Here is an 11,413-nt window from a genome sequence, read left to right as displayed (position 1 = left end):
TGCAGTGTTTTTGCGCACGTTTTTGTTGTATTTGGCAAACATTAGCGGAGGAGGAACGACGGAAACATAATGAAAACCAGACACGGGAACCGCGTCCCGTCTTTTTATTATATTATGGCCCAGGCAATGCATTAGAAGTTGAAGATTGAAACAGATATTACTGTAGTTATTTCCGCTATCAAACACAAACAAATTTTATAGTGGTTTTGCTGTTTTGAAGTAACTTTTTCTCGAATACCTTGTTTTCTGTAAGCCATACTACGATTCCCATCTGGCCACCACTGCGGCGACGTGAAAATAATGATACATCGCGGCGCTATAGCGCCGTCTCTTACCGTTTGTTGTAGTGGTTTTTGGTTTTAGGCCATCGCATTCCGTGGTCAGCCATAATCTCCCGCGAGAACGTTTTTTTTAATTTCCCACGCTCAAAATGTTCGTTTATGTGGAGTATGCTCTTGACAGGAAAACGGCCGTAGTTGATAGTGGAGACATCGAACTGTTTCGGCCCAGAAACATTACGGATTTCGATCCTTCGAAGGAATACAACGTCTTTTGGAAGGGGGACGAAACAACAGCGGGGGGCTACTACAAGGCCAAGATTCTTCATATGGCAGGTAAGTAACTGCACGCGCTTTGAACAATGCAGACGTATGCACATGCAGTTTTTAATACAATTCCTGCATGTCTATTGGTCTTCGGCGTGGCGCAGTTGCGCACAATAAATCCGCTCGGAAAGCTTTGTCTGTCACTGGCCGCGGATCTTGTAGCTTCGCGCGATTATCTGCGCCGAACAACGGCAGCTGTACAGAGGTCAAAACTTTTAACAACAACGCGCGAACGCCTGGCTTTCGGTACGTGCAGCGCAGCCTGCTGATAGCCACCGGCGTGACCGGCGAGATAGGTGACGGCGCTGCGGCGGCTTGGCATTCGAAAGCCATTGCCGATGCTTCCGTGTTTTGGGGGAACGTTCGACGCCGAACGTCCCTCACCACGACCGCCGCCAAAACGAGACTGCGCTGCTTATCAGCGTCAGATAATGTTTAATGTAGGCTTTGGCGGCAGTCGTGGTGAGGTTCTTTTGGTGTCGAATCTCTCCCCCCAAAACAAGGAAGCATCGGCAATGGCTTTCGAATGCCAAGCCGCCGCAGCGCCGTCACCTATCTCGCCGGTCACGCCGGTGGCTGCCAGCAGGCTGCGTTGCACGTATCGAAAGCCACGCGTTCGGGCGTTGTTGTTAACAGTTTTGACCTCTGTACATGTGATTTACGGCGTCACCGGCGTTGTCTAGCAATTCCCAGTAACGTGCGCCGGAGAAGCATTTCGCTGGTCATTTCTTCCCCTCCTGCTAACATGTACACGGTGTTGAGACGATAATCGCAACACTTTAAAAATTTTTCCTGAGTGAACCGCCGCTCTGTTGGCGCTCAAACTTCACACGAAGTTCGCATTTTGTGGTCTATTTTGTTTGACACCGGGAACAACGAAGGTACTTACCTGTTTACCCTGAAAATAAATAAAAACGATTTTCGCCTATAGGAAATAGCGGCTGATTTGGATGTGCGAGCCCGAAAACCGGGTTTTCTGATCGTCTGGTAGCTCATCCCCAGGTGAATTTTCTGATCGTCTGCTGCACCATTTGGCTCCTTCCTACCGTGAATCCCAAACGTGCGTTTCGCCCTGCATACCCCAGGTTCCGTCGTTCCAACATCAACTTGCGCTGGCTCGCACGTCCAAATCAGCCGCCATTTTCCCATAGGCGAAAATCGTTTTTATTTATTTTCAGGATACACAGGTAAGTACCATCATTGTTCCCGGTATCAAACAAAACAGACCACAAAATGCGACCTTCGTGGCAAGTTTGAGCGCGAACAGAGCGGCGGTTTGCTCAGTAAAATTTTTTTAAAGTGTTCCAATTATCGTCGCAACGTCCTGTATGAGTCATCGTGTACTATCTCGCAAAAAGCAACGCGGTTAGGCCAATCTAAACTCATTTTAATAGGGCAAAACGGATTACGCTAACATTGGGCAAGGCACGAGTATATGCACTTTCAACCCCCCCCCCCCCCTCCCCCATTTCGGCTCGCGCCAGGCCTCGCAGGCATTGTAAAATTCTTCCCTCACCCTCCCCCCCCCCCCCCCCCCCCCCACGTGAGACTGTTAATTCTGTGCAGTACGCCTCGCAGCCATTGTGCTCGCAAGACCGGCTGCTGCCGTTGCGACCGTCCGCCTCGCGGCCCGAAAGACGGCCGTCGTGGGGACGTACACGCGAAGATCGGCAACAAAGTCAGACATCGTAAAATTGCCGTACTTGCTCATCGACGTGCCCCGACAACGTACGCATCGTCAGGGTGCTGGCGGAGTTTTGCTGGAAGAAAAGTAGGCAAAAGATGAGGACACAAGAGGTGTAGTTAAACAGATGAGAATTTACGAAGTGGAGGGGGGAGAAAACAATATACAAGGACAGGAAATGGTGAGAGAGTTAGGGCGGCGCGCCGGCGAGTGAGTACGGCAGTTTCACAACGCCTGACTTTGTTGCCGAGCTTCGTGTGGCACGCATATCACGACGCCCGTCTTAAGAGTTCATGTAGAGTTAATAGAGGCAGACAGTTTACCTTTCTTCATTAGTGTTGCTGTAATGATCTACTTCAACCATGCAGAAACCAAAGAAGACATGGACGTGTTCATGCAAAAGCGGCCGCGGAGGCCACTGGTGGCCTCGGAGAACAAAAAGAAGAGGAAGGCCAAAGCGCAGGTAGTCATTCTAGCATCTCAAAAAACAAACTGTGCGCAAATTAACGAGGACAGGAACAGATAAAGACAGCGCAAGCGCAGATTCGCAACTGGTTTATTATTACACACATCAAAACCTTAAAGGCCCAAGCACCCAATAGAGACGCCTTACATGCGTCACAGTTCTTGGAGCATTTGGCCGCACATACAGAAAACGGTAAGCACACACCCACAAAACAAAGTTTCAGCAACACGAATGGCAAAAAACATCAAAGATGACGGCATCACATGGGTTTTAAGACCCTCCCCAACATGCATGCCCTGAAAAGGCACCGAAATAGCACTTACTGTGCATCTAAGTATGCGACTTCTCGAATAAGCAAGGCGATACACGGATGACTCATGCAATCCGAACCTGCTTTTAAGATGCGGCTGGCTTCTGCAATTTCTCGCATTTGCAGGTTCTTAATTGAAACAAAATGGCTGTGCGCTCTAACACAGGGACACAATCAGGAATGCATGCACGGCCTCAGGCTAAAGGAACATAACTATTCAAAAAAAAAAAAAGTGACCTGAGCCACTTGTCTTCCCATTGCCGTGCATGCATTCCTGATTGTGTCCCTGTGTTAGAGTGCACAGCCATTTTGTTTCGATATCAGAACCTGCAAACGTGAGAAATTGCAGAAGCCAGCCACATCTTAAAAGCAGGTTCGGATTGCATCAGTCATTCATCTATCGCCTTGCTTATTCGAGAAGTCGCATACTTAGATGCACAGTAAGTGCTATTTCGGTGCCTTTTCAGGGCATGCGTGTTGGGGAAGGTCTTAACCCATGTGTGATGCCGTTATCTTTGATGTTTTTTGCCATTCGTGTTGCTGAAACTTTGTTTTGTGGGTGTGTGGTTACCGTTTTCTGTATTTGCGGCCGAATGCTCCAAGAACTGTGACGCATGTAGGGCGTCTCTATTGGGTGCTTGGGCATTTAAGGTTTTGATGTGTGTAATAATAAACCAGTTGCGGATCTGCGCTTGCGCTGTCTTTATCTGTTCCTGTCCTCGTTAATTTGCGCGCAGTTTGCTTTTAAGATAATCACCAACTCGCCCAACCTTCAACCCTTTTATAGTCATTCTAAATTGTTCTGTGCTGTGACAGGCAGAAGTGTAGTCTCTTGCTAACTATACGTTTGTAATTACATTAAGGGGGAACTGGAATTGTGGGGTTTTCTCCTATGATTAGGGTAGCCAGACGTCTTGGTTGAAAAGTGAGGCAAGATGGGTTGCAAGTGCGCACGTGGCGTGGTAAAGCTGTTTGTGCATCAATTCTGAAAAGGGTCATTCGGACGCTTCGGTAGTACGTGAAATCAAGTCCTTCTCCGTACAGAAATGCTATTGTAATCATGTAAGTCGCTGATTTATATCGTGTTATTAGTAGTTGCTCACATCTGTGGTAGATTACCGTGACCGTGAGACTGGTTACGCTAAAGAGTGCTGGCTCAATATGTTCAAACAGTGCAAATGTATCAAGATTGAAGTCTCAAAACAAATTGTTCTGAAAAAATAGGGGTAGTTTAATGAGTAAGGAAGCGAAAAAGTTTTCCCAGGAATGTGGTTTGATCCTGGCCTTACAGATTAACGTGCTTCATTCAGCACTAGATGTAAAATGTGTGAATTTGACAGATTCATACCTCCAAACTCTCCAGATGTTTTATCTATCCTTCCAATTGTATAGGAATGGTGGTAAATCTCCCGAAAAAGTACCACAACTGTGTCACGAAAAAAAAAAACATCAAGCAGCAACACTGCATCGTAATTGCCATCATATGCTAGGTAGCCAGCCAAAGTGAGCTGTGGTATGGTGGTGTAGGCCTTTCTTTACAGTTCCGTTGACAACATATGGCATTGTCATAGCCAAACAAGTATTTGAAGCTTTTCTGAAGGTCTTGTACTGCATAGTTCCTGTGTTTTGTGCTGTCCCTTTAAGGCGAGCACTTGGAATTTTGCACGACTTGTGCCTGCGACATAAGTATGGCACACGGCAGGAAAAGCTATTAAAACTTCATTTGGCAACGAGCAAGCACCGGAATTTTGTTCACAACGCTGAGAAATAGAGGACTGTGGACAATTTCATGGTCAACGGAAATCTTGTGTTGAATTTGCTGGGTTGGTATACATTGTGGCCTTGAAATCAAAGCTGATCTCACGGGCTACACAGGTCATGTATGATGCAAAAAAAAAGAAACCTCCCCGCTCCCCTCTGCCAGTCTCCAGATTTTCCAAGTCCCCAGGTGGGCGGGTATGCAGATCAGAGCTAGGTGTCCACAAGCATATTTTTCATTTCAGAAGCTTGCATATGATATCACATTGCCAGCTCAGCTCTCCGGATTGCTAGAAACAAGGCTGTACCAATTTAAAGTGCCAAAATTATGCTGAAAGCCAGGATAACACAGGTGTTAGGTAAAGGAAGGCTATATCTATGGGATCTTGATAGTCATTGCTTTTCAATAAGAATGCTATGTATTTTCGGTTGCTCAACTGCTTGGTATGATTTGATGTACCTGAGCTTCTGTTTAAAAACGGACAAATGTAGTATTGCTGTTCAGCATCAAGTTTCGTTGATATTCTTGCCTTGCTGTGCAGGGGTGCATCACAGCATTTGTGTCGGTATTTTATGAAATTTCAGTCGGTGCACCATGAAAAACAACTCCAGCAAGAGGCTCGCAAGAAACAGGAGGTGAAGTTGGCGGCGGCACTGGCCGAAACTGAAGGCGAAACCGTATCCCGAAGAGCCTACTTGGAGCTTGAGCAGAAGCTCGACGCTGCAAAGCAGGAGCTTGGGAAAGCCAGAATGGCTCTGAAACGGCGAGTTTTCGCAGATGCCAGTGTTAACACCGAGGTGCCTTTGGTGGCAGAGGCGGCATATGCGGAGTTAAAACAAAAACTGTGTAAAATTGAGCAAGAGAAGGACATTCTTCAGGCAGCAAACATGACACTGCAGAAGGCCCTCGCTGCCAAGATTCTGAGTGCTGGTGAGTGGAAAAGTGCATGAACATGTTTTTTTCGTTTTCTATCAATGAGCGATAATGAGCAGCTACTGTAGTGGAGAGCAAAGTGAATGTGTTAAAAAGGTAATGTAAAACAATGTAGAGGGGTTTCTGAGCGAGACAGAAAGCGAAAATTCCTGTGTCAAGGCTTCAGCCCACGTTAAAAGTGCACTTTAAAGCTTCAGCGTATTAAACCACAAAAGTGAGAAAAGTGGTTCGTGAGCATTATAGTGGGTGCCAATTACCCCCAACTAGTGCCTTATCAAAACTGGCACAATTGTAAGAGGACTGGTCAAAATGCTTGGAAGGGTTTGTTTGTGCTAACGACGCAGGACAGCAGGATGGATGCGTATTCATGATTGTAAATTTACGCTTGCCCTGTCTTAGTTTTAGGAGCTTTTGTGCAGAATATTTCTTGTGGCCTTTATATGTTCATTTTCTTTTATGTGTTCATTTTCAGATGGAAAGCTGATCTATGCAACATCAGCTGACTTGCCAATCAGCCTTGCGCCTAGTGAACCTGATGAGGACATAGGATACGGTAAGTTATTTGCCACAGTTTTGTTTTGTGCTAAGGGAGGCATTTCCCAACTCACTTCTACAGCTTTTAATTTTTTGCAATACATTTAGGTATCTATATGCGTGTGCGTTAATAGTGGTAGTTAAATGCAATTATTAGTATTTTTTCAGAAAGCCACTGCTCGGCACACTGAAGTTTAATTTTAATCTTGCTCGTGTAGTAAATGCAAAGAAATTGATGAGACTAAGGATCACGTACTAATACAAATGGAGATTGACTTTTTGCTGCATCACAGAACCTATGTTATGCAAGCTAAATTTGTTTAGCAATAAAAACCTAGTCTCTTGCACTCTGAAGAAATCCACTGCTGTGGCTCAGTGGCCAGGAGTTGAGTTGCTAAGCCCAAGGATTACGGCCGTGGTGGCTTCTTTGGTGGCGGAAAGCGAAACACGTGTCAAGATTCCCGTGCACGTAAAGATCCCCAGGTGGCCAAAATTAATCCAAAGCTCTTGTGCTATAGCTCGGGTGTAGCTTCACCGTGTTAAACCCCATAAGTTCCACGCAGTGAAGAACAAGGACTACAACAGCTGGGTGCCATTCAAGGAGTGCACTGAACAAATATGTTTGTAATTTGTAGTTTGGACTATAGCTTTTTTTCAAGCGGATAAACAGTATCCCTCCCACATCGTGGGCTAAACTGTCTAGCACATCAACTGTCATTAGTTACTGTCGCATAGTTACTGTCTGTAGCTCCATTCGATTCATATGTGATTCCCTGCGGTGCCTGCACCGGTGCACGGTGGGCTGCACCAAAACGCTCGATTCGCCAATGCAGGAATGGTGCTGTGTACCGTGTCTCTCGATTGCTCATGGTGCAGCTGTGGTGCCGCCGCGGGGAAGAGAACTGCTGCAGCTGCTATGGAGGAGGTGCAGCTATTTGGTGCCATGAGTACACACCGTAGTTGGGGTGTTGCGGGTTGGCAGACAGAAGGAGAAAAAATGGATGTGGGCAGGGCATGTAATGGGAAGGCAAGATAATCGTTGGCCATTTAGGGTAACAGAGTGGATTCCTAGAGAAGGCAAGCGTTGCAGGGGGCGGCAGAAAGTTAGATGGGCAGATGAGATCAAGAAGTTTGCGGAGATAAATTGGTCACAGTTAGCGCAGGACCGGGATAATGGGAGAGGCCTTTGCCCTGCAGTGGGCGTAGATAGGCTGGTGGTTGGTTGGCAGGCGGCTACCGGCAGTTGTGGCGACCGCTTGAAAATGTACGTCGAGCTTGAAGATACGCGGGATGAACATCGCGTCGCCGCTGATGCGTGCGGCGCAACCCAGATGGCCATAAACATCCAGTTATAGAGGAAGACAGGCAGGGATGATTAGCAGGCAACTAAGCCTGCACCTCGCTCAATTGTAAACACGCAGGGATGCTGCTGATGGTGCAGCCGTGGTGCACGGCACTGCAGAACCACGCCGCTGCACTGCACTAGCACCACAAAAATTTCTCTGCACTGTTGCCATGTACTGCCTCTGAATCGAATGGAGCTTGTGTAACACGTCAACCCAAACCACTCGACCATGGGCAACAGTAGTCAGGTTGCGTTGGTCCATGACATGTCCATGAGCAGATAACATAGCAGAGACGGAAGGGGTTTGAGACGTAACGACTTAGTGAGTTATTGATGGCTGGTGCATCAGAAAATTGGCTGATGGGCATATTCCAGTCTGCGTGGCACCGAGAAGAATCGGGCGAGTGGGGAACATAAAAAATTGCTTTTTTTGATGTACTACATTGGTAATATAATTCAACAGATTCTTGGAGGAACTAACTATTAAAGGAACACTTCATTGAGCTTCATGTACACCAAAAGCATTGGGGAAGCGTGTGGGTGCCTATACTGTGCATTTCTCTGAAGGCTGTGAGAGGTCAAAACACATTGACTGTTTGCAGGAGCAGGTACTCTTCCATCCCAGTTGACCATGCATGCTACAGAACTATTCCGCAGTAATTGTTGCAAATCGTGGGTAAAAAAGCAAAAATTTTTCACACATGGCATTTCAGAACTTGGGCATCACCACGTCGAGGCTCCTGAGGCACCCTGGCAGCAAAGTAAGATTTCCTGTCTGCACTTCTCATTCCATGCACATAGCTGGTTGCATAGTTGCTGCAGTGCAGTCTTGTTGTACTTGTGGTAGCCTTATCTGAATGTCATTAGTGCCATGCTGCATATATCCTGCAGTGGTAAAGATAAGGTGAATCAGCAGAGGGCTTATGAACAGTCAGGCCTGTTGAGATGTAGTTGGCAAGCCATCTGGCTCTCTACATAGGTGCAGGTGTAATTCCAAAGTAAAGGGGAGGTCTGGCATTGTTGGTTCATGGTGATAAAAAAAACAAACAGTGATAACATGCTACACAAGAGGCGAGGCAAGGTACAAGGACAGTCACTGGTGCACCATAATTCCGAGATGGTGAGGCTGTCTTTCACAAGAAAAAAATTCCATGCAATCGCATTCTGGCACTGAATAAACAACACAAGGACAGTCACTGGTGCACCGTAATTCTGAAATGGTGAGGCTGTCTTTCATAAGAACATTCCATGCAATTGCATTCTGGCACTGAATAAACAACACTCAACCTGTACCACCCCTCTTGTTCTTTGGGAAAATCGCTGTGGCCTAAACACAGACTAATTAGAATTTGGACTGCTAATGCTGCAGTTGTGTCCAAATTCTGTGCAGGTCTAACTGTAACTGTTCACTTTGGTGCAGTGTCGTGAAAGCATTGAAGAATAAAAGCTTGTTTAATGCATGTAGGTGTGCACAAGAACTTGTTAATGAAAGTGTTTTTCATAGTGCCTGATTCACTGCTTCCATCTATTTTTACCGTCTTATCTGTAAACGTTTTAGTGCAAAAGCATTACATGTCCCATTGAGCAAAAAAAGCGTGTCAGCATCAATGTCGGACACCAAGGATTAAATCCCTCATGAGTGCAAAGCATTCCATAGCATGCGCTGTATTTACAATAATAAAAACACAAGTAAAAGACCCCACTGCTAGGCAGTGTGGGTATATGCAGGGCCAAGTTGAATTAAAAGTGCCACTGTGGATGTGAGTGCGTTGTTCGACTGTGATAGAAGGTCTGGCTTGTTGCTTTTCAGCCGAGTTGCCCACCACTGTGCAAGCAGCTCCATGCCCAGATGTGGCCATGCCGACAGTGGAGTTCATGGGGCCGAGCGCGGGGCCAAGCAGGGAGACGAGCACGGAGACGAGCACGGAGACAAGCATGGGGCAGAGCGTGGAGATGAGCAAGGACCTGATCATGGAGGAAATCTCCATTGGCTCTGCGCGTGAGGACGGAAAGGTAATCACCATAGCTTTCTCAGATAAGTTCTGCTTTAGCTTGGTCATATGCGCTGCAAGCCGCCATATAGGGAGCCAAATGAGATCTTTTGTAACAGAGCTCAATAGGAATGTGGTAAAAACACGATTTCAAAATTTTCTACTACACATAATAAATAGGTTATACAGTGAAAGCTCATTAGTTTGAACTTCAGTCATTTGAATTAATGGATAATACGAACTGTACATTTTTGTCTGGCCTAGCTCCATACAAGTCTGTGTCTACAATTTAATTTCTGTTAATTCGAACATGAGTACACTGCATCATGGTTACAGGGGTCATGGAGAGAAAATGTATTTGCCTTTTGCTTGCTTTTAACTGGCTGAACAACCGTTCAATAACTTAAATCCGAAATATTTTTGCAGTTCATTGCTTCCGGAATTTAGGAGACATTTGAAATGCTTGTTTTTAGGAGAATCTAGCGACCATGCGATATGCTTCGTCAGCAGCGGAACTTTGCAGTGTCGTTATTTTAAGGACATTAGTGAGTTGTCGCTCTTTGTGTGTATTATTTTGTAAAGCTGTGAACCTGATATTTTAAAATAATGCACCCATTATTAGTTGCCCTAAGCTGTTTTCTATCCACTGTGTCAGCGGTTTGACCGCTTCAGTTGTCTGGCAACTGCTGTAGCAGAACTTGAACCTGCTGGATGTTTGCACGCAGTTTTCCTGCTCAAGTCGCGTTCTTTGGCAAATTCTCTTGAGAGTCTTTCCTTTGTGGTACTGAAAGACACAGTGCTGCCTAAGCAAAAAAAAAGACCTTGCACGGGATGTGAATTAGCGGCAGCTGCGGTGCCTTAGGTCCGAGGCTGAGGACATTTGCGACATTCTAAGTTAGTGGACATTGCCTAACACGTGCACAGAATCCTTCGTAGACGGACGTTTTGCGGGGAGTGAGGCTCGGCAGTGCGGAAGGATCAGTTCCCAGTACAACTCTAATGCAGTCAGCAGTCTTCGAGTATCGTAATCTTCGAGTATCGGAGTGGCAGCATAAAGTGCGCATCTTTCGTGACTGCTTGCGCCTTTGACTCCACCGTGCAGCTGAGCACCGGACTGCCTGGAACCTCTGGTTACGATACTCGAAGATTGCGGACTGCGTTGTGGAGTTCTACCGGCAACTGATCCTTCCGCACCACCAAGCCTCACTCCCCGCAAAACATCCGTCTACGAAGCATTCTGTGCACGGGTTGGGCAATGTCCACTTACCCGAAAACGTTGCATACGTCCTTAGCCTTGGACCTAAGTTTGCCGTCTGCGCTGTGTGGTGGGCCCTCTTCTGTCCTGCCGTCCTTGTAGTGCAAATTTTATGTCCAGCATTTCTTGCCATGAAACAAAATGAAGAGGTCCGAAAGTTATGATCTTTTAGTGTAAATGTTTGTGAGCATTTGGAATTTCTTTTAAGTATGGTGTGATTGCTTATTCTGTGGTTCATGCAGGAAATACAGCAATAGTTTTTCATATCTGCGAAGCAAGCTTGCAGCTATTTGCTATTTGGTTTTCAGAATGTGGCTGTGATCCTTGTGAACGTTTAGTCAATCAGCAACTAACCATTTTTTGCTTTGAATGCTTCGCAGCTGTATGCAGGTTGTGACACCTGGCTGTCCAAGGATGCCTGGGGCACCATGTTCCGGGCTTCCACTGACTCTATGTTTTGCCGGCTTGCGGCAAACACTTTTTGGACTGTGGAGAAAATGCGCGACCGGAGCTGACTGGGACACTCTCCAA

General features: G+C 46.4%; 1 protein-coding gene across 1 annotated transcript; it reads left to right on the top strand.

The window, feature by feature from the left end:
• Window positions 1-372: 372 nt before the first annotated feature.
• On the top strand, window positions 373-11,397 carry LOC144180121 (uncharacterized). The gene is made up of 7 exons (XM_077708515.1): window positions 373-614; window positions 2,658-2,752; window positions 5,409-5,754; window positions 6,230-6,386; window positions 7,168-7,238; window positions 9,447-9,649; window positions 11,263-11,397. The coding sequence occupies exons 1-7, from the start codon at window positions 431-433 to the stop codon at window positions 11,395-11,397; spliced, it is 1,191 nt and encodes a 396-aa protein (XP_077564641.1). The 5' UTR covers window positions 373-430.
• Window positions 11,398-11,413: the final 16 nt, after the last annotated feature.

The sequence above is a fragment of the Haemaphysalis longicornis genome, unplaced genomic scaffold (genome assembly GCF_048455015.1).
Source record: "Haemaphysalis longicornis isolate Haplotype H1 unplaced genomic scaffold, Haemaphysalis longicornis Haplotype H1 scaffold_4, whole genome shotgun sequence".
Classification (NCBI taxonomy): domain Eukaryota; kingdom Metazoa; phylum Arthropoda; class Arachnida; order Ixodida; family Ixodidae; genus Haemaphysalis; species Haemaphysalis longicornis.
Note: the sequence above shows the minus strand (reverse complement) of the source record. Positions and strands in the feature narration are given on the sequence as shown.